The 23,837-nt window shown below is 46.5% G+C and overlaps 1 protein-coding gene across 6 annotated transcripts in view; it reads left to right on the forward strand.

Moving 5' to 3' along the window:
- Positions 1-23,837, forward strand: part of ADD3 (adducin 3) — a 1,740,558-nt gene that overhangs the window by 1,650,811 nt on the left and 65,910 nt on the right. For 5 of the 6 annotated variants that reach the window (XM_069611763.1, XM_069611762.1, XM_069611761.1 and 2 more), the window contains one exon: positions 8,225-8,320. The exons of the other annotated variant lie outside the window; for it this stretch is intronic. In XM_069611763.1, coding sequence (XP_069467864.1) covers positions 8,225-8,320 — 96 coding nt within the window. The remainder of the gene's footprint in view (positions 1-8,224; positions 8,321-23,837) is intronic. 6 annotated transcript variants of the gene reach the window in all.

Raw genomic sequence — 23,837 nt, forward strand, 5'->3', positions numbered from 1 at the left:
TAGGCCAGGAGAGATGCAGTACCTGGGCCTAAGGCCAAGGATAAGTCTTGCTGCCCTATTCTGGATTTGCTGGAGAAGGTAGATTCAGGAAGGGGCTATTGCAATAGTCAAGCCACATACCCATAATACCCCTTAAGAATGCTTCACTGTTTTTAGAATCATGTTCCGGTAATTTTTGTCAAATGAAGGTGCATATCTAAAGTACCTGGTATGAAAGGGGGTACAGCGGTGCTCATGCACAACTACTGGGCCTGTGGCTCAAAGCATATGTGCAATGGACTCAGTAGTATCCCAGACGGAGATATAAATTGGTGAGTTCCCCAAAATGGATGCACACCAAAGAATGAAAAGATCCCTGAAACTCGAACGGGTAAAAAGTAGCAACTATATCTCGGACAAAATGGAAGAAGCACTTGATGAGCAACCACATGAACATAGAAGTTCTTTGCTTCTGTCATTCCCAGATACAGGCAACCACAAATGCCAAGTGGCTGCAAATAACCAGCTGGGAATTGCTACAAACAAAAAACACGACAGTGAAAGGCTTTAATGCCACAAAGGAAGAGCTAAGAGCAGTAAGGCTCATAACTCTTCAGAAGCGTTGTCCTTGACCTCATCCGTCATAGAGGGTGGCCTGTGCACAAAAATGTGCCCATCTTGCTGTACATGCGTACCTTTCCGCAATTAAGAAATATGGACCCTCACAAAAGCTGTAACACTGCTAGCAGAACTCCACACGAAAATGGAAGAGGAAGTGAATGAAGTGTGCATTCAAAATACTGATAGCTGTGTTGGTGTTTGTATTCTGCGTCCTGGGAATAGCCATATACCAATAAGGGAAGACTGCTAAAAAGACGATACGGATGAAAATAGTGTTATATATGGACACTAAGATGGACGAGCACTCACAAACTGATAATCCACCTCTGTTGAACCTGAAGCAAAGTCCTATTGTTCCTCCATGCACAACATTTCTTTATCCCCGAGACGTTAGTAAGTACGTGGGATGTTTGGTGTTCTGCAAACCAGATTGGGAGTGCTACTACTTGACCTGGAGCGTGGCTGAGCATATAAAAAGACACTGGTGACCTGAGGTGGGTGACGAAGATATAGATCCCCCAAGGCACCCTACGGGGGAGGGTGATTTGAGTAATGTGGTAGAGCACTAGACCAGAGGGCGGAATGTTGCGAGGCAAATGAATGTCATTCATTACAACGACCCCTCCCCATCTCGATATCATAGAAATAAAGGGTGTGCATCATTTATGGCGCCTGCCCCCGTACCGCAGATGTGAGAGGCCCTACTTATTAAGGCAACCCTCCCCCGGATGGATCGAGGAGCTGAATTTGCAGGCTATGGCGGATATGAAAAGGCTGGAACCAAGATGACGAAAGCAAATGACGACACTGCTGTAACTGACATGTAGACTCGTTCGACACAAAGCAGATGTGCATCCACCATGAAGCTACACAGACAATAGGTCAAACTGCTTCTAGACATGAAGAATATGCTTACATCCAATAGGCTAGAAATCCTGTGCTCCATATACATTGTGAAACGCAAGAAGCATAAGAATACACAAAGCTTTCTTAACACAGAAACAGAGCGAAAATGGGTTGCCATTTTAAATGAGATGGGCGTTACAACCACGTTCGAGTGAATGGGAGACATTAAGAAACCTCGAAGCTGCGGGGGGACCCAATTCACTGAGCCAGCACTATTCCACAGCCCTTGCCAATGTTACCATGAACGGGGAAGGTTTGGATCGTCACCCAAGAGAACAGACGATAACAGTTCCCAGGTGAGACACATTTCTCTTAGATTAAGCAAAGAAACAAATGGCGCCGGAAGCTCAGATTCCCATTGACTCGGGCTTAATATTGGGAGAAAAACACTCAAACCAGTCTCAAGCGGCCAGGAAGGGTAAAGATCTCCACACACGTGACCTGCAGTTGGAGAATAATGGGTATTCACTAGCTTCAGCAACAGACGGGCTGAGGCCTTCATTTCCATTGAGTTCTCAAGACGAAATTACAAGATATGCCAAGTCCTGGCTTGCCGTCTAAAGAGTCATAGATGGTAACCTAATTAGGAAAAGCAGCATCTTGGTGCTGCTCCCCCTGGCTACTATTATTGCTCATGTGCTGATAATCTTCCAAATTGCCAAGACTGGGAAAGTCCATACTCACCGATCCTCCAACTATTTCCGCCTATAATTGTTGCACCAGCCAATGAAATAGTATAGAGATGACATGTCACCCGTATCAATTTAAGAGTTGGAGCCATTAGACAGAGTACGACCAATGAAAAGACTAACCCCTATGAGTTCTCAGGCGTGAGACACTTCTCTTAGATTAAGCAAAGAAACAAATGGAGCTGGAAGGTCCGATTCCCATTGACTCAGGCTCATTATTGGGAAAAACCACTCAAACAAGTCTCTAGATTATTCCCCTAACCAATTCCTCCAGCCCGTAGGTTTGTGTAACTATAAGAGTAATGTGACGTCAGTTGTGACGTGTTGGTTTATAACCCATTGTCAAGCCTAAGACTGACGATTTTTGATTTTAATAGCTGCCCCTGTTTTATATGGATTGTGAATAAAACTGGTCTTTGTCAAATTCTTTGGACTCGCCCATTGGGCGTGGGATTTCCCAGCCTGTCCTTTCTGCTTTGCCAAGGGGTTTCCACCCCATCTTAACACACTGTCTAGAGTCTTTGGAGAGGCAGAGGAGCAGGGCTTCATCAGGCAGGTCACTGCAGAGGTTGCTTGGCCACTGCAAAAGTCGTCCTCGGTGTCATCAATGGGCTGCTCCTCCAGCCGGATTCTTGGCTCAAACCTGGATCTGAAGAATGGCTACAGGTGTCCTATTATCCAAAATAAGTCCAAGCCTGCCAATGGTAAGAATCAGCCCTATTCAAATGGCCCATAGTTGTCCAAATCGGGGAGAACTATTGGTTTCACATCCACCCCAGTAGCAGACATTCTGGCACCAGTAGCAGACATTCTGGCACCAGTGATGTGGACTGGGACTAGACCATCCCAGCCTCCTTCCTGGGCCACAAACACAAAGGTTTACCAGCCCTGTACCAAGCAAATGCATGATAAGGACTTTCCTGACCTGAAAAGGCAGAAAGAAGTCCAAACTACAATATGGTCAGAGGAGAATCGAAAATCTCGTGGAGTAGCCATTTTAGGGCACTAGCCACATGTAACAGTCATACGCAGTAAATGCAAATGTGCACATCAAAAATAATGAAAATTAGTAAAAGTGTAACTGCTGCCACCAGCTTGTCCTTGGGCACATACAAAAGTAACCAAAAACCTTTTGTGTGAAAGGTTAGGGTGATACAAAATATTTCCCAGTACTGATAGTCGGAAGGACTGGTCAGTTTCCCCTTAACAAATGAATGAAAGAAAAGTGTAGCTGAAGACTTTACTACCCTTTTAAAAGTCGGGACATGCTCAAAAACAGACCATAAGAATGGGGTTCCATAGAAACCTTGTTCCTAAGAAGGGCAGGGGTCTTAGACCCACTTAGGACTTGCTAACTAAACAATCGTTCCTGCAAGTACATATTAAAGATTGCGACTGTTAAGATGGATTTCCATAATCCACCCTGGTCCAAGGAGTTTGAGAGGCCACTGTAATGCTGGAAATGCATTGTAGGGACCGGGCCTCCTTGTCCTTGTCCTGTACTCCCTTATGTGTTTCCTGCACTGGAGTTTGCAGCTCTTCCTCCTTTTGGTCATGGTTAACAGAGACTCTTGGGATAATCCCTTTGGCACCCATGGGTGGGTGTATAACCCTGCACCTCTAGTGTGTTTTTGGGCACTTTTGTTTCCCACAGAGCAGGGTATGGGCTGGTGGTAACTCCATGCTAAAATGACAGGTGCTCTGAGTATCCTCCATTTTGGGAAACCCCCGGCCCAGCCATAGGAATCAGTGGATGCTGGGGCCTCTTGGTTTCTATTGCCTGTTACCTTGTTTTCCCAAAGTCCTGGGAAGCCCTGACTCTGTCCTTTCCCCTAACTGGCTGTTGGGTGGAAGAACCAAATATGGTATTGTGAGGAAGTCCAAGCCAGACTGGCTGGAGCCTTCCCAGTTACTGTTGTGGGTACACCCTTGGAGTGGGACCTAGGTGAATAGTGTGGGACCTATATGCATTCTATGTTATGGGTGTCTGGTTTCTATGTGTGACACAATGAATGAGACAGCCCTGCCTGAAACTGACATGAATGCAGTGTTGTGTGCTAAAAGGCTGGGTGCTTGCCCCGATTCACATTCCCTGTTATGGGAGTCTAGGTGAAAGTGAATGGTTGAACGCCTGTGAGCCCGATTGGCTGGCTGCCTGCTGAGCCTGGCTCAGGGAGAGTGAATGAGGGACAGATGTGTATATGCAGAGACCTCAAAATTTGTTCAGAAGCTAAAGTTGAAACTTGAAGCTCATCCTTGAAGCCCTGCTGCATTTCCTTTGATGAAATCTAAAAGCTGTCGAGGACTGATCCGAGAGAGGACCTGGCTAGGAAACCTCTCCCTGAGCTATGAAGGACCATTGTGCAAAAACTGCAGCTCTTCGAGGTACCCAGGAAGCCAGTCCTGAAAGACTGTCGACTGGAGAAGGGGCCCGCCGAGAATCTTTAAAGAACCTGGACCTCCAGGCCATCGAAGTCCATTGCCGTCGACCGTGATTCGGAGGATTTCTGTAACCGCTGAAAGCCAGTCGAGTTGTCGCCCAGAAGCGGGGACAGCTTGACACTGTGCTGCTTGACTGGAGCCGCAAGGTCCACCTTGCCTAAGACCATTTGAACGAAGAGCTCCCTTGCCATCACCATTGACCGCTTTGTCCCGCCGGAGAAAGTCGTGGTCGTCGGCTACCGAGGAAAGTCCGATGGTGGGTTTCCCGCCACCCAAAGCCAACAAAGGCGTCCCGAGGACACTGACAGAGTGAAGATCTGAAGTCCAGCCGTTGGTCGAGTTCCGTTCGCCAAAGCTATCATGAGGTATGTGCTGCAGCACCGACGGGCCCGAGGATGGAAGCTGCTGTCTCGATGCCAGTGTTCGCTTTTCTTCGAGGAATCTCGATGCCCTGTGGCACCTGCTTTAAAGGGAGTCCACCCTTGAAGGATCAGTCAAACGGTCAAACACTCTTCTATCTCAGGTACATTGGTGTAGTTGAACTTTTTTGACCTGGAAGCAAGACTAATCAAACATTTATGGACTGGGCTTGTTAATGCTTTTATTACCGGTTGCCCAGGTGGGGGATCCTCACTCAGCATTGTGTCTTAGTAGCTAAAGAAGCATTCTGCCATCTTTTAACCCAACTTGTCTTACTTCCTATGATCTATGCTGTTACACCTTGCTGCATGATTTGTATGCCATTATACCTGTCAGCAGTTGATGCATTTTAAAGACATTGTATATATTTGCCATATTAGAATTATCAGAGTACAAAGTGTTATTAATTGTGTATAGATCTCTATCTTATTTTTATATAAAAACTGTGTTAACACATAATATAGTGTGTGGCCATTCCTTTGTGGAGGCGTGGAGACTCGCTGTACTTAAGAACCAGCCTGCACCACCTCTTGAGACCTTAAGCCTTGGTTGCTCGTCCATTGCTGCCACAATAGAGAACCTTGGCTGGGATGCTGTGCCTCTGCTCTGCCATATGAAGGGAAGAAGTACAGAGGCCCCACTCCAGGCTTTACAGCCACCCATTATGGTGAACAGGGAAGACACTGAAGTTCGCCAAACCCAATCAAGGTGAGATAGTTGAGCAGCAAGGCTTAGTCTCAGAAAGGGTGCGAGTGCTCTAGGGCTACAATTAGTCCGCACAGAGCAACACCAGTAATTCCAGATACGTTCTAATAGATTGTCCTCCCACAGATTCCTCATCTTAGATTATATTCTGCGGCAGCAGCACAAATTCCGAAATGTTCTCTCAACCACAGGGTGCAGTGCAGCCACTGCAGCGAGAGCTTCTCGACATCTTTTCTTCGTTGATTCCAGGTGTGATATCGATATAAATAGGCTGCACCGCTCCCCAGGACCGCAGTTCCTTTTTTCTTTTGCCCTGTGTGCTCAGCACGCAACGATCTGAACTTCACACCTCAAATTACATTTCCTGAAGTAGTGCTTTTCGATTCAAATGTCACGCCAAAACCCTCAGATATCGAGCATATTTAGGACTGCAGCACTAAAATGTCCATTACCGATCCCCACAAAATGCCTGACGTGTCTCAGTGCCGACCATGAAATGGCTGACACTGGATCCTATCAATCGACGCTGAAGGAGAGGCGCTTGACATTAAAGTTTAGGAGATCTTCATCCACATCCCAGAGTCTACACCCTTAAAGGTGCACGTCCCTCCGAAGATAAAACGTTGAATCGATCAATCTTGGGAGAAATCCAAGTGACAGTCGAGAAAGCATGAGTGCACTCCTGAAGTGGCTCCCATCCATCATTTTCGAAGAAAAAGAAGAGAAGACACTCCATCAGACGCCTCACCGGAAAGTTGGGTCCCCGGCCGAACCTGCTGAGGCAGAGAAATGGGAAGAATTCCGACAGAAGTTGCCTGAAGTGTTTGAAAAAGCTGCCCCGTCAACTTTCCCTTCAGAGTTGAAAGAAAAAAAGGTTGGAGCCCACTGCATAAATTAAAGCTGGAAGGGACACTAGTAAAGGTTCATCCAGTGTGCTGAAAGGCCTGACCATAAGCCTCTCACAACCCCAGCATCAACAGCTGTGTCCGTTTCAACGCTGTCCCTGTGCCTTCTTCGAAAGGCCCATTGATGTCGAGCTTAGAGGACTCTTTGATGCCACAATATGTGCCAAAATCTGGAAAACATTATGGCAAATCATTGCTTCGGATACATGGGTCAGGCAGTTTTGCAAGGGTACTGTCTTACATTGTCCCCCTCCCATCCAGAGACCAAAACCTCCAGATCCGTTCCTTGCTAGGGAAAGGTGCAATAGGACCTCTACCTTTTAACGGAGAGGAATATAGTTGTGGTACTCCCAATTGGGGAAGGAAATCGGGCTGCTTGTGCGCTCCGGATCCTCGAGTCTATAATGTGAATGATCAGCAGCAATCTTAGTTAAGATAGGTGATGCCCCACACCTATTATGTGAACAAGAGACTTAATATCCTTGACACCAATGATTGCGCTTGATCAAGTATAATGTAGCCTAGTTGTTTAAAAGTTTCCAGTGAAAAGTACAAATCCTTCACAATTACTCAAATATATAACATCATGTAGTTGAGCAGTCATTCCATTTGAGTCCACTTCTGTCCTTGATAAATAGTCAACACGTGTAGTAATTAACAATCGCAGCATTCCGAGAAGCACGCACTACACCCAAGGGTAGCATATCATACTTAAGGACAGAAAAACAGCAATCAATTGCATATATACAAAATCATCCTATTTTATTGAATTCAATTAAATACGCAATACAACTACGCCCAACTAAGAATAATTTCATCTAATGGAAAATGAGGATAATCAATTGAAATGTAATCCACTGCCTTTAATAGGGAATTAGTCTTGAAAAAGACCGGTGGATCGAAGCACGTGTTGACTATATTTCTAAAGGGCAGACGAGCAGGACTCCAATAGAATGACTGCTCAACTACATGATGTTATATATTTGAGTAATTGTGATTAAATACTTAAAAAGGGATTTGTACTTGTTACTGGAAACTGTTAAACAACTAGGCTACATTACACTGTATCAAGCTTAATCATTGGTGTTAAGGATATTAAGTCTCTAGTAATTATTCTAAGTTGATGAATCGGTAGAAGATTCCCTAACTGGAGGAGTATTGCAAAACCAAAGTCCTTCCTAATTTCACTGACGCTGGTTTCACAATAAGGAAAGAATCAGAATCAATTAATCAAGCTACATTCGAATAGTTTGAAACATGTGCTGAATATTTTCAATGTTAATTGAGAAATAATAGTGTATCGCTAACTAGCTATTTGTTTCGACCATTTGACATTTCTTCTTTCTCCCTGCGCACAATATACTAAATACTCTTCCTTAATGCTATGCACGTTACTTAACTACAGACTTCCTAACTCATAAAGTGTTTTTATGCTGTGGACGACGGACATTTTATTCTAATATAATGCCAGCCATTTTCACTGCTACAATCACTAATATATGCTGACGAACCTGCATGTTTTTTTGCCTCGCTTTTAACAAAACCCTTATTCTGCAGATGCTGAACAGGAATTCATCTCAGATGAAGGTTCATCTGTCTCTGTAATTCATTCTCAAAGTCAGTCACCACAAAACATTCCAGAGAAATTAGAAGGTACACAATTGATCTCACACCAATTCTCTTGCCTGTATATAACTTGAAATCCATTGCTGGTTGGAGGAAGTAGTTTAATGTAATTGTGTTTTGCATACAGGAATTTAAAGTTTACTTTGAATGATGAAATTAACTTGATAAATTGCAGATTGAGTATATTTATTTAATGATATTGATCTCATATATGCGAACAGTGTATTTTTAGTTTGGCTATTTTCTGCAAAGGGCATTCTTCAACTTTCTTGTAACTAACATTAAGATCAAAGTTGGACTAACTACTTTTGTGACATTTTAAAGAAACCTTTACTTTGGCATGATTTTGCAGGTAGGGGGGGTGGATCTTCTTGTCTCAGCATATCTTGTATGTAAATATTCTCCGTTCTCATCTGAACTTCAAGTCCCACATTTTACCCACAGAACTTCAAAAACTGAAAAACGGCTTAATAGTATCCTTGACTTAAAGACCCAAACAGCCCCACAGGACCCCAATTTTAGCAGGATTTCAGATATCTAATAAGAATTCACTTCGCTCTGTGATTGAAGACTCTTTCCCAGTATGCAGCATTTGGTTCATAATGAATCTGTGCTCTGAACTTTCCTGACATGTAGAATTCTGGTCAGTAAAGTGCAATTTAGTTTGCACTGGGCTTCAAAACGCTACTTTCCCAGAAAGCAGAGTTTTATACAGTCTCCCAGCGCCTTACAAGATTACATGTCTACTTGCCATTCTATTATGGGGCTTTAGGTTCTCACTAGCTCTCCCAACCTTCTTTGTTTTTCTCTCATACTATATATTTGGGTAATGTTTGTCTTTCAGTCTGCCCTCCCAGGATGGTGGCATCACTTTTCCAGTCGGTGGGCTTTTACCTTATCCTCGGTACGGCCAGACTTTTTCACTCTCGCTTGGCTTCCATGTGGTGGCATTCTCGCCCAAGTTGCATGCTTTCCAGCCAGAGGTATCCTTCCAATTGTTGTCCGCTCTGCTCTAGAATTCAAGACCTTTGTATCCAACATTAAGTGGCTCTGATGCCACAGATCTCGTTTCTCAGATGCTTCCAGTTCAGTGAGCTGTTTGGTTAACGGGTTCCGTAAAATCCACCTGGTTGTTCATGCTTTTGCTAGCTGTGTTCTCTTAAACATCCTGGCTGCCTCAAAACCAGTAGATGAAGGGGTCTCACCTTATGGTTGTCCAGAAGTGGCTGCAATAGTTTTCTGTTCCATGTGACTGTTGCCACAATAGTAAGTGTCCCTAGCGTTGCTCTTTGTGTAATTTGTACAAGTGATTTATCACAAACCTAAATTGAAAGTTAACGGACAGTCTTTGACCAGATATTTTGCTCTTACAAAAATGGCACCAAGGGCCAAATTAGATAGTTTGCACCAGTGCACGTTACCACGATATTAGCACTAGGGAGAAGTTTGCCCTATTCCTAGAAACACTGGGCCATATTGGAAAACCTTTGAACCATGCCAAGTGCAAAAATGCATTGAAAATATATCCAATTCAAATGTTTATTCGGATCAAAAAGTCCATAACCCAGTAATCATATACAAATATCCACAGTCCATTGTGAAAATACAGTTTGCATAATCAATCATAAAAAAGCAGAATTAAAAATACAGTCCATGCTGATAAAATACAATTTGCAAGAACTCAAACGAACAGTGGTATGAAGTCTTACAACAAGGTAGAAGGGGGAACATTAGCTTTTAAGATGGAGCAACTTGTTTTAGGGCGTCCACAATGCACTTCTGTCTATTCCATGCCTTCTTCAAATGGGTACCAGGCAACGATAAGTGGTTCGGCACGCAGCAGAAACAGAAGTGCTGGGCAACACTGAGTAAAATGTGCTCTCAAGAGTGGGCTGATTCCTAATAACATAACGTGGACAAAGCAAGACAAAGTGTAAAAAGGCCAGGTTCTGCTCCTGCTGTTTTTTCATGATATCCCTTAATATCAATATGTTAAAGTGCGCCCTAGTGAGTGCCCATCGATCAGCCGGTTTATTGCTGTGTCAAATATGGCTTAATGGCATCCTATTTCGTGATGGACGAATGTTGCCTGTTGGACTCAAGAGCGTGGCCAATAGATTTGTGTTTAATTCTGGTAAGCGAACAGAAGGCCCTCTTATATGCATTCCTCTCTACTATTAAGATTTGAGCCGGGCGTTGTAAAGATGGGGCTTTCACCTGGGACACACAATTAAATATGTTTCAGCCATGGTATTTTTTGGCCAGTGGAGCCCCGCAACAGTTCTAATGATATTGTGTGAGTAGCTCTCAAATTTGACCATATCCCCAACCAGTGCAGAAAATGTGCTTGGTACCAGTTGTCGCCAATGTGGGTTATACCCAGTTCTACGTGCACAGCATAATTGGGGGCCGAACTTGGAAGGCCCAATAGTTTTTTCTAGAAGTTCTTCTCGGAATTAAATAGCCAATGTATTTTCAATCCCCCGCAGTCCCACCCCGTAGTTGGTCACGGCCTTTGTTTGAGTGCAATACAATTGCTTTCTAAGACTCAGCAGTTGACCCTGACAACCTTGCAAATATATCATTTTTTGCACTAGGGCAATTTTTGCTCTGGTGCTTATACCATGCAACAGCACTTGCACCGGTGCAAAGTTTCTGCAATCTGGCTCCTCAAAGATGTCATTGAATACATTATACTAGCCCAATCACATTGGTGAGGGCATTTTATGAAGGGAGACCACCATTTGCAGGGTACTCGAGCAAGCTGGTGAGTATGAGGATGTTTGAACCATGTATTTCACACTTACTGAAAACAACCTTTGTTTGCAGTAAATGGCAAATATTTTACACTGTGCATGGCTGGCCTTTGGGGTGGAGGATTTGGTAGGAAGAGATACCTTTTTTGGTTTTGGAGAACTGGTGGATCTTTTTTTTCGTGGCATCTGTATATACTATTTGTTTCAGCCGTCGCCATGGGGAGAATGTATTCCTCTTAAGTGGAGTATATAAACTAAGGAACTCAACCTGCAGGTCTAGGGGGGAAGTTTTAAAGAATTTCCTAGGCCTTTTGGAACAGAGTATGGAGCTGCATATGGAACATCTGAACTGTACTACTCTGACAAAATGAATAACCTTGCAATTGTGAAACCATCAGTTTGTTCTCATAGAAGACTCTTTGGTAGCGAACATCACAACTAAAGTCTTTAAGTTGTAAGGAGGCTTTTTCCTCTGACCATTGGAACTGATTTATACTAATAAAAAGGTAGGCTCAGGGTTAATTTCATATGTACTGGCATACCAAAATCTAGAATTGTTTCATTCTTTTCCCTTTGGCCATTGTGTATCGCAAATAGAGATTCTAAATATCGTTTGTAGGCCTTGTGTAACAGGACCTTTTGTAACCTTGTTCTTACAGAAAGTGCACATGGCCACATTGAAAGCTACTAAAGCAAGATCAGTCTTTTTCTCAGCTAACCTACATGTTTTTGTACATCTGTGCAGAGATTTTAGCTGATCTTCCTGAAGCATTGCTCAATTTATCCAAGTCGTGTTCAGAGTTGATGCTTGAATTTCTGGTGTGGTCTCTGTTCTCTTTTCCATGGGATAACATGAGATGACAATGCACTATAGTATAGTTGTACATGGAAGTAAAACATTTAAATGGCATTGCCTCGAAGCCGTATGCGATTTCATATTGGCAACATTCACACTCCATCCCTGTTCATCATTGACTGGTTATGTTAAATTGAGTGGCCCATAAAGGAAACTAAGGTTAGAGTTTGAAAAGGTTAGAGTTTGACTTGCAAGCTGTTCTGGCTGGACTTCCCTTTTGGGGTAGGAGCAAGCCTGATCTGCATAAGGTATTCTGCCCCCTATTATTGCGTAGCTGGGTGAAATTGGTCTGCTGGCTACTAGAGCTTTGCCAGTTTTTTTGTTTTTTTAAATTCATTCAGAACCTTGCAGCCATCACTCTTCTCTGTTCCATTTACAAGCAGGAGGGGCTTTTCTATAATTTCCTTAGGGTACACGTGCAATATCCACTGTGCATCACTTTGGCATTTTATAGATACATAAGCAACTTCCATCCCAGTAAAATGAAGAACCAGGTACTCAAGAGTTTACCATATAGCAAGACTAGAAGTAGGAGAGTAACCATCAAGGTAACTTTAGCTTACTGAAATGTTTACACATCTTAGAACTGCCTTATGTGCAGTTGAGATTGAAAAGAATGGTGTGCACTAGAGTACTCAAAAAGGTTGGTGTCCAGTTTGCTACCAATAACAGAACCCAATGCATTTCCTATGCAAGATATCCAGACATATTGTGAATCACATAATGCATCCCCTACCAACGTTGGATGCCACCTCACTCTAGTCAACCTTTTCTCATAAAGAAGCAATAGCTGATTGCCAAAGTTTGCTACAAAAAAGCAGCCAATTAAATAGACACCCTAATCAGATAAATCGCTGACCTCACAAGATTCATACTGTCACACACGTCTAATGGATTCCTCCCACAGATTGCTCATCAGTGATCTGATATCCTATCCACAGCACAGCTGTTCTTTGTAAACCTTTCAGTCGCCGGGGGGGCTAAGGGGAATACACTCGCCCTATGGTGACGGCTGAAAGAAATCGTATACATAGACGCCACGAAAAAGATACACCGGTTCTCCGAGAACAAAGGTACATTTTCCTACGCAATCCTCCACCCCAGAGGAATGGGAATGATTTCACCAATATATGCTTGACATCTCCAAGGCATCTGTGGCTCCGACAACGGTGTCCTTTCACTTTGGCACCTCCAGCAACGGCACAGTTGACTTTGGCTTCACGCCCCACTGCATCTTCAGCAACCAGCAGGGTGCCCGCTGTGGACCACTCCCACATGCCTAAGTACCTGACCAAGAAAAGGGAAGAGCTTCCCCCTCCATCCCGGACTCTCCCTTCGAGCATCGAGATTTTGGCAGCAGCAGTAAATGCTTCTTGTACCTTGGCTAAAGTATCTTTCGGGCTATGGTGGCTGATGGCAGGGAAGCCTCCCGCCAGATTTCACAATCAGGACTGGACACTGCTGACTGCGGAGGCAGGTTCATGGCCACAAGTGCAGTGCTCAGGTGCCACTATTGGATGAGGGCTGGCTCTGCGCATGATGCCCAGGCTAAACTTTGGACCGGTCCTTTGATGGCTGAACCCCGTTTGGGCAAAGGCTGATGACTCCCTCCAGAAAGTTCAGGCATCATAGGTCACAGTGAAGTCAGTGTTTATTGCAGTGCAGCAGCCGAGCACATTTTCAACAAGAGGCTGCAAATCCTGTCCCTTAGGCTCCTACGCCCCGCAGGGGTTAGGCCATGTTGTTCTCGGTCTTAAGTGAAACTTGCAGTGGAGGTAGCCACTTATATAGAAGAAAAAAACATCGATTTGTGCGCTATAACAGAAACGTGGGGCCATAGTGCAGCAGGCCCTTCCCTTAACCTAGCTATACCGGAAGGTTATGGTATGCTGTGGCAAGATGTGGAGGATGGAAGAGGGGGTTGGGGGTTAGGCGCTGATTTTTAAATCTTTGCTTACCATCTGGGAAATCGGTGGCCAAATCATGGATGGGATAGTCTCTACATGTGAAAATCGGCCTTAATGCTGAATGGACCGTGAATGTCCTAATGTATAGACCGTCTGATAGACAACTTTATTACTGCCCTGTTTTACTATCTGCTCTGCCTCCTGAAACCCAATACAAGTCTTTTACTATTGGGTGATCTTAATTATTGGTTGGGGCACAAGGAAGACAATCTTGCCTCCGAATTGGAGTTGGCTTTGTCTAACCTTGGGTTTGAGCAAAAGATCTGCATGCCAACCCATTCCCGGGGCATACCTTAGATTGGGTTTCGACCCTTAAGGTGATCTCTAAGGATATTAAAGTATCGCCCTGTCCGTGGTCGGATCATTACTTTGTACACTTTACAATACAGGCTGATTTTCTGCATGAAATGAAGGGGGGAGGACTCCAAGGGGCTCTAGAGAGAAACCTTAAAATGCTTACATGGGAATTAATCGAACCCCTGTTGTGCCCAATGATTAATTTAATCTCTCAAAAATCTCCTGAGGAGATGTCGAAATCTCTTATATCAAATATGGATAACATCGCAAACTCAGAGAAAGGTTAAGGAAGGGAAGCAAAACAAATCATGGTTTTCTCCAAACTGGAAAAAACTAAATTCTCCAGCATGGGGTCTGGCATGGATTCACATGCTCATGAATTTTCCCCATCAGGCTGGGAATCCTCAGTAAAGAAAAAAAATCAGTTCAGAAGTGAAACTGAAACTATCTTTCTCCTAACAACCAATTACTGGTCTCTGGGACATACTTCCCCCAAGCCAATGACTGCCCTCTACCCAAGCCCCTTCTCTGGCAGCCATCTTCAGATTTTTACCACACCTGCAAGTGTTGGTAGTCCTCGTGCGTTTTGCGATTTTATTTATTTTCCCCTAAGAGTTTTGCTCTATTTCATTCGGTCAATCGAGCCTCGAGCTCCTTCGATAAACCTTCCGATTAACGGGGACCCGTTTTCAGATTCTTCAGCGCCCCTCAAGGCCGAATTTTCGTTGAGTTTCTTCTTGGAGGATTCCAGAAGTTTCTTCGAGGCCTACACCGCATGGACATGGCGGAGGAAGAGGACTCCGCGCCTCTCAAAGGTTTGTCCCGGCTGCAACCTACGGAAGGTCTTTTCGGACGATGGACATTCCCTGTGCCTCTACTGCCTGCATTCGGACCAGACGCATGTGGAGGACTGCGTGGCTTGTCGGGAGATGGTGCAGCGCGCACAGACCAACCAACGCAAGTGGCTGCAGGCCAAGGCCCCCTGCTCTGGGTGTGTCCTGGCAGCATGCCTCCCCTGCCTAGAAGAAAGCTGAGTGGTCTTCTAAGACATTTGAGGGTGCCCCTCCCGCGGGTGCCCAACATAAGGCTAAGCACCGCAAGTCCACTGCCTCCGGGAGAGCCATTACAACGGGCTCCTCAGCGACCAGGGCAAGTTTAGCGTCTCCAGCGCCTTCGACCACGAGCCAACTCTCGGGTTCTTCAAAGACGAGGTAGTCTGAAGTCAAGTTTTTGGAGAAGACCCAGACCGGCCTGACTGAGAAGGCCGGGGGGGGGGGGCAGGGCCCGACCCTCCCCCTAAGGTGAAGGCCGCAGACTCGACCAAGACCTTGAAGGCCCAGGTGCATCAGCTGAAGGCCCATACTTCCATTGAAGTAGTAGAGGTGTCCCTTGCGAAGGCCGTCGGGCCGATTCGCAGGGGACGGCCCGAAGGTGAGCGTATCCCTGCCTGCTAGGAGGGAGTCTTCTTTCCAGCCCATCGAAAAGACTCCGGAGAAGATGATGCCCATCATTTCACCGAAACAGTCTTCCTTAGTCGCAAAGAGAAGGTGGGGGGGCACGGTAGTCCTCCAGGTCACGGACATTTCCTCAGAGGAAGAGCTCTCTGACCTCCCGGTCCTCCAGGAGGGAAGATGCATCCGGGAGCAGGCCCTACGGGAAGGATCCCGACGAAGGTGACAACGAAGGTGACAAGGAGACAGAGGAGCAACAGGGTGGTGATGACGGAGCAGAACAACCTAAGCCGCAAATGGCCTGGTTCCCTTGGCCTCCACCGCAGCAGCCTCCTGGGGATGTCTCAGTGGACATTCTAACGGCTCTGCATACCCTGTGCTTGGAAATCCAGACAAGGATGGCTCTTGCGCCGCAGCGCCGGGAGCCATCGGAGGAAACACCATCCAAGAGGAGGAGAGTTCACCGCCCTTTCACCCCTCACCTCCCTCTCCGTCCCCCTCACCCCCCCCCCCCCCCAAGGGATGACACAGAACCGGACATAGCGACGACTGGCACGGACGATGGTGGCCTGGGGCATCTCTCGTCTCCGCCGGCCAGATCTTCACCGCCCGACGAGATTGGCTTGTTCCACGGCATGATCTCCAGGGACTCTGAGCTGTTCCAGCTCGTCCTGGTGGAGAAGAGGGTTTCCTTTACCAGCTCCGGGAGGCGAAGAGGAACACCGTGCTTTCGATCCCGCTATTGGATGACATTTGGGATGAGGGGTTGTCCCTCATGAAGAACCCTTCATCGGCTCTGGAGAAGGATCGCTACGAGAAGAAATACAGAGTGCTGGACTCTGCGCCCAAGTGTTTACGGTCCCAGCTGTCTCCAGGTTTCGCCAGCAGCCAAGAAGTCGTCTTCGTGCTCATTCTCGTCAGCACCCTCTCCCCGTGGATGGACGGTGATGGGAAGAAGGTGGATGCCATGGGGCAAAGAGTGATCATGTCGGCACTGACTACCATCAAGGCCGCTAACGCCCTCGTCATGGTGGCGCGTTACGACAGGGAACTTTGGTTCATGATGGCCCCCCCTCCTGGACTTCCTTCCCAATGACAAGAGGGCTGAGGTGTTGGAGATTCTACAGGAAGGCGAGGTGGCTTCGGACCACGCCATCAGTGGCCACGGACATTGCCAACAAAGGATTTGGCCAAATGGGCAACAGCGTTTGCCTCCGTTGGTGAGGCTGGCTGAGGGCCACAAATTTCCACCAGGATGTTCAGTCAAAGGTGTTGGACATGCCCTTCGACAGGGACAATTTGTTTGGAAAGACTGTGGACGAGTCTCTCCAGGCCATCAAAGCGGACAGTGAGAGGGAAACCCCAAAGTTCCTCTAAAGGATTTGGAGGAGGTGCCTCGTCCTACAGTCAGCCCTTCTGCTCATTGGCCCAAGAGACCTACAGGGGTCGTGCCAAGTCTGGAGGTGGAAGTCATTGTCGCCAAGGCCACCAAGGCGGCGCTTCGACAGCGAAATAAAATTGAACTGGCCGTGGAGTCGGGCCCCCACCCATGCACCCCGGTGGGAGGTCGGCTGGTAAAATTAATCAGCGTGTGGAAGACCATCTCCACCGACTGTTGGGTGCTGGACACTCTCACCCATGGACACACCCTAGAGTTGCAACGGAAGTGTTCACGAATACCATCAGTGGCTTGTCAGGAAAACCACATTCCTCAGCTGCTGCTGGAGGTACGGGCCATGTTAAAAAAAAAAGGGGGGGGAGATCGAGCTCGTACCAAAGAGGCTCCGGAGTGTACTCTCGTTATTTCCTCTTCAAAAAGAAGACCGGCGGTTGGAGGCCCATTCTGGACCTCCGCCGTCTGAACAAGTATATCAAGTCCCAAAAGTTTCGGATAGTGACTCTTCAGCAGCTGGACGAGAGGGATTTTCTATTGTCTCTAAACTTGGAAGATGCCTACTTTCACATCCCCATACACAAAGGACACCGCAAGTACCTATGCTTCGTGGTTCAAGGACAACATTACCAGTTCAAGGCCCTTCCCTTCGGGTTGAAGTCAGCGCCACAAGTGTTCAAGTGCCTGGCCCCGGTGGCGGCGCAGCTGCGTCTACGACGGATCCACCTGTACCTGGACGACTGGCTCATCTGGGCGAACTCAAAGGACATCGCCGTCGACCACACGACGAAGACAGTCCAACCCCTGTCCTGGGGTTCTCGATAAACTTAGCAAAGTCCTGCTTAACTCCATCGCAGGACGCACTGTTTCTGGGAGCCCGACTTGACAGTGTCGTGCCTAGCATCTCCATCGGAGGAGAGGATTGTGGCCATCCTGGGCAAGGTACAACGGCTGTTGGCCGTGAAGGTCGCAAGGGTGAGGTCCATCAAGTCCCTACTCGGCATGATGTCATCATGCATATACCTTATTCGGCTGCGCAGGCTACGGGTCCGCTGTAGGAGTTCCTAGATGCCCGTTGGATACAAGTGGCAGGAAGTTTCGAGGACAGGATCACACTCGACAGTTTCAGTCGAGCGATACAGTAGTGGGGACTGCGCGCACATCTGTCTGCGTTCACGGATTTCCAGAGCCCACCTCATCAGGAGCCTGTCACGACGAATGCCTCCCTGGAAGGATGGGGAGCACACTCCGGAAGTCTTCATGCAAGAGGCCTGTGGCTACCAGAGGAAAAGTCTTTGCACATCGTGTTGGAGCTGCGGGCAGTGTTTTGGGCCCTCGGGTTCTTCCTTCCGTCCCTCAAGGGCACGGTGGCACAGGTCTTCATGGACAACACCGCCACGATGTTCTACACCCGGAAGCAAGGGGGAACTAGATCCCCGGCGCTCTCCAAAGAGGCGCAGGACTTTTTTGGCACTGGGCCGTAGCCCAGGGGTTGTTCCTCATCCCATTTCATCTAGCAGGAGTGAAGAACACAATCGCCGACTCTCTCAGCAGGGTGCTACGCTCTTGCCACGAGTGGGAACTTCAGCAAGACAAAGTGGATCACCTGTTCCGCAGATGGGGCAATCCCCAGATTGATCTATTTGCAACAGCGACCAAGTGCCGGAGGTTCGCCTGCAGGTTTCCCCAGCCGGGGAGCATGGGCAACACATTCTCTTTGCCCTGGGACAGCCTGTTTCTGTATGCGTTCCCTCTGTTGCCGTTGCTGCTTTGACTAGTCAATCAACTCAGACGGTTCCGGTGGAGGATGATCCTTGTCGCACCGGGGTGGCCGAGACCGATCTGGTACCCGGACCTTCTGGACATGTCAGCGTGCCCTCCAGTCAAGCTTCTGGCAGTCGCAGATCTTCTCGCCAGGGAAGGAGGTGTGATTCTGCACCACGACCCAAGATCGCTGAACCTGAAGGCCTGGCTCCTGCAGCACTAGAGTTTAGGGGTTACGATCTCCCCGCGGATTGTAAGGAGGTGCTCGCCAAGGCCAGAGCTGCATCTACTCTCAAAATGCTGCGGGCACAAGTGGAAGAGGTTCGCCTTTTGGTGCCGTACCCAGAAGATCAACCCTCTACGAGTCACTGGCCAAGGCAGGACTGGCCCATGCTTCCATCAAAGTGCATCTTGCAGCTATTTCGCGCTACACCAGATCTCCTGCACAATCATCCTTATGGTTGCTTCATTTGGTCAAGGAGTTTGTCAAAGGACTATTTTGCTCGTTCCTGCCGGTGAAGGCCCCGTGGGAGCTTAATGTGGTGCTTGCTAAGCTCATGTGTCCCCTGTTCGAGCCTATACATTCAGCGCCACTGAAATTTTTGTCATGGAAACGGCTTTTCTTGTGGCCATCAGCTCCACACGACGAGTGCGAGAGATCCAGGCCCTCTCTTTTAAACCTTATTTGACATTCCACGAGACGAGGGTGGTGCTGCGGACGCACCCGTCGTTCATGCCCAAGGTGCCGTCGCCCTTTCATCTAAACCAGCCCTTAGTGGTACCTGTATTCATCCCGACGAGAGGACTTTGCACTTGCTGGATGTGGCTAGAGCGCTGAAGTTCTATTTGGACCTCACAAAGAGTCCCCGGAAGACGTCGCAACTTTTTGTGAACTTTTGCCTTGTGAATCATGGGAAGGCCCTCTCCAAGGCTTCCATTTCCAGGTGGCTCTCTGGCTGCATCACCCATTGACACTGGTTGGCACACCGACCATTGCCTGGCCGTCGGAGCCCATTCTACGAGAGCGATTGCTGCATGTACGCCGCTCCTGTCTGGTGTGCCTCTTCTTGACATCTGCAGGGCTGCTACGTGGAGGTCAACACACCATCACAAAGTTCTACTGCGTCGACAGGGATTCCAGGGAGGAGTCCAGAGTCGGCCAAACAGTGCTGCGCAACCTGTTCGCTTGAAGGTGAGCCTGGTGAGGAGGAAAGAGATGCTTAAAGGGCATGGTCCAGTAAAAATTGTCATTGTCCCTACGGGTCGGCCATGTTTTTTTAAGCCTAAGTGGCTCGATTTTAGAAAACTTTCCTATGGACCTTACCCGAGTTTTCCTCCATTAAACGCACATGAAAACAGGCACCAGGGAGCCGCCATTTTGGGATAATCCTATCACTTGCCGCATCACCCTGGCTGACCTGCTTCTGCGGCACTAAATCAATTCCCCCGCCCATGAGCCTGACATTATCAAAACATTCATATTCCCCGCCTCTCTCCATGACGTTACTGTGCTGCGTAGGCAAACGCGCCCAGTCGTCTTCTACCCGACTCCGCACAGGACCCGGAAACCAACAAAGACCCTCTCACAACACAGCGCACCACAATTCGGAATATGAAACTGTACTTTAAAATCAAACAGCAACACGGTACATTTGGTAAAGTACATTTATTTGACATTAAATGTTTAGAGAATATTCAGCAATTGCCATTTGAACTCGAAAGCCATTTATTTTCTTTTATCTGTATCCGCAAATCCGTCTAAGTTTATATTGAGTCACGCGCTGTTCCTTTATGGTACACAGGGTGTTGGTTTTCATTCAAAGAGGCACTTTTGTTGCATGTTGAACCGCAAGGCTGTTCCATCAAGTAGGCACTAGGCCAGCGTAAAGGTTGATATGTTGCTTGTAGCCACCGGTACAGTGTAAGGGCATGTGGGCCCTTGGCGATCGTCCCATAATATGGTTAACGTGCTCCAGTTGTTCACACGAAGCTGCAGGTGTCTATTGAAGAATCCGTCTGCCGGTGTCTCAAACCGATGACAGTAGCAGAACGGGATCAAATACCTGTTCGCCACCCATGATGGTGAAGGTAGGGGTTAGGGTTACAGGTACACTGTACAATAACATTTATTTACAAAAAGACAATCGTATTGCAATTATTTAAACCGGGATTTGTACTTCACAACCTGCAACGGATCACTGCTCTGCACAGAAACGTCCAAAATTCCATATCTGTGCTTCTCTAACAAAGCAACAATAAGGCCTTTCACAAAGTAGAACTGCATTTCATCATAGACTGGTTTGATCACCCATTGCTTACTTCGTTTTGAAAACACCTTAGTGTAGCGAGGCATCCTTACTTTACCCCTAGTCCTAGATTGTTCACGTCCGACATTGCTGTTATGGGCCAAGATCGCTAGTAGAGTGCGATGTTTCATGCCCCGAAAGCTAAAATGCAAGCGCTTTGGCCTGTACTTTAGGCACATATTGTGGAACACCTCCAAATCTCCTGTGTGACAGAATTCTGTCAGTCCTCTCAAATCTCTTGATGGAGTTTTGGCGAAAACAATCTTCTCAATGGCTTTGTGTGTCGGTGAAGATGGAATCAACCACTTCTTCTTCCTTGCCTCCTCTGGGGACAAAGGGTTATGTTCACATTGGTGGAAATGTAGGTTTTCTGACCAGCGGTGAACGTTGGTACAGTGGTGCATCTGTGACCGCCATTTTTCAAGTAATATTTCCACTGACCCTTCACCAGTTTGAGCTCCACCAAAGATGGTTGGTGATAGACTGGGACCACTGCAAAATACTTTCAAAACCTTTTTTTTCTTCCGGCAGCCGAGATTTTCTTACTGATTGATTTAGCAAGATGCCATATGTCAAATTGATGATTAATAAGTGGGAACTGCTCTCTCATTGTCTTGGCAATTGAAACGTGTCTGTCCGTGGCTATGAGGTCAATGTGCATTCCCCTTGATTGTAGATATTCCACTGATTTTATAAATCCTAGTTTCTCCATGGCCACTGAGGATGTACATTGTGTTACCTGCACGACCACCGAACTCACAATTTTCTTACTATCCATATCCTGAAAGTGTAGGTGCAGTAGTTGTCAGAAAATCCAGGGCTGTCGCACTGGCCATCGCCGGCTAGCCTGAAACGTTTCCCTTCGAATGTACTTGCTAGAGACAATTGTTCAATTTTCCAAGCATCACTAATGGCCGGAAACAGATAATCAAGTTGGTATATGTAGTACAGCGATTTAGAAATGAAATGGAGTCCCACAAACTGAAAGAAAGCCTCTAACTTTCTAAAACTGGAGCCACTAAAAAGTGATGCAGCTGCACACAGTAGATTGCCTGCTGGCATTTTCCCCAGCATCGTTTGTGCAGACGATGAGAACCTATGATTTAATCGACGGGCGGCATTTATTTTGACGTTACTGCCTTTTATTTGATGAGTTACATTAATCAATGGCTTCCCACATACTTTCCCTCTAACTGAATGCCCACATTTCAGCATACTTATAATTTCCATCAAACAACTGTCGAATACAATGTATTTGCTCTCTTTCATTAGACTGTCATCCTGCGTCAACGTTGTTTCGGCCTGTGACGTTGCGGAGATTTCAACACATTGGAAAGTAATATTGCTGCTATCAGGTTCTGATGCATCTATGGATGCTGCGGCTGGTTCATTCTCTGTCATTTCGACATCTGCTACCTCAACATTGATGGGAGAACACAACAATGTTGACATGTTTTTGGGTGGCAATTTTTTGGCGGGTGTAGATTGTGTGAATTGATCTGCAACTACTTCAGAGCTATCTTCAATACATGCAATATCATCTTCTTGTGGTGGTGCGGTCGCACTGTAGCAATGGTCCAATGCAACTTTGCTGTATTCTCCAAACACAGTTAATTCATGTTCTGGCCATTGGACATGAGCATCTCGAGCCTGAACACACCTTGCCTCAATTAATAGTTCCTCCATAGTGTACATGGTCTGGCAAGCAACATCTCTCATTCGCTTCACTGTCTGTGTATGTATAGTTCTGACACCCACGGGTAACTAGAGGAGAGATTGGAAAAGGGATGTTCAGTTTAAACACAAGATAAAGTGTAGTCCAATTGACTGGAAAAAAACATAAAATAGTCCCCAGCACAAACATTTTTTTAAAGTTATGAACTGTTTGTAACCTTTTTTTGTTTTTTTTCTTTGCAACTTTTTTGACTCTACCTGCAACATCTGCACGCTGTAGCTCCGATTCGTTTCCGCATGTCCTCACTTCCTCTTGCGCTGCAACGACTATATTTTCTGTATCTGCATAGACAGCACGGAATGAGGCTCCATCGTCTCCCTGAAACATAGTACTTTCATTACTATGTATCAAAATATTGTTAGCATAAAACACACGTGAGGACGAACACACAGGTACATCTCAATAGCCAAACACGATTTAAACATTGTGTGCAACAATCAAACGACAAGTATTCGACCTGTGATGATCTATTTCGATGGAACTGTCAGTATCCATACCTCTGGCTCTGCATGGACTGCCATGAATGGTTGTATTGGAGAGGAGGCATCAGCATCTCCCTGAAACACAGTACTTGCATTGGTATGGTTTTCAATATTGGAAACATAACGCACACTTGGGGTCGACGGCACAGGTACATATAAAGAGATAACCACAAATGATGCATTGTCTAAAAGAATCAAGGAAAATCTAAATATGATCACATTTCATCGAGTTATTTCTCCGATTTATTTACATCTGCATCATCTAAATGGGATGTTGTGATTGTAGTGGAAGCTCCGTTGTCTCCCTGATACACAGCACTTGCGTTAATAGGGAAGAAAGTATAGCAAATGGAATCACGTTATATGATCACGCATGATGGAGCTGTCAGTATCCATACCTCGTGCTGCTGAAGAATATCTATGGATGTTGCAAATGTAGTGCGCACTTCCGAAAGCTGTTGCGCCGATTCGTATACGCATGGTCCCGCTTCCATTTCCCCTGGAATTACTTGAATGTCAGGCTCTGCATCAAGTGCA

Source organism: Ambystoma mexicanum, chromosome 8 (genome assembly GCF_040938575.1).
Source record: "Ambystoma mexicanum isolate Mex_15411 chromosome 8, UKY_AmexF1_1, whole genome shotgun sequence".
NCBI classification, from domain to species: Eukaryota; Metazoa; Chordata; class Amphibia; order Caudata; family Ambystomatidae; genus Ambystoma; species Ambystoma mexicanum.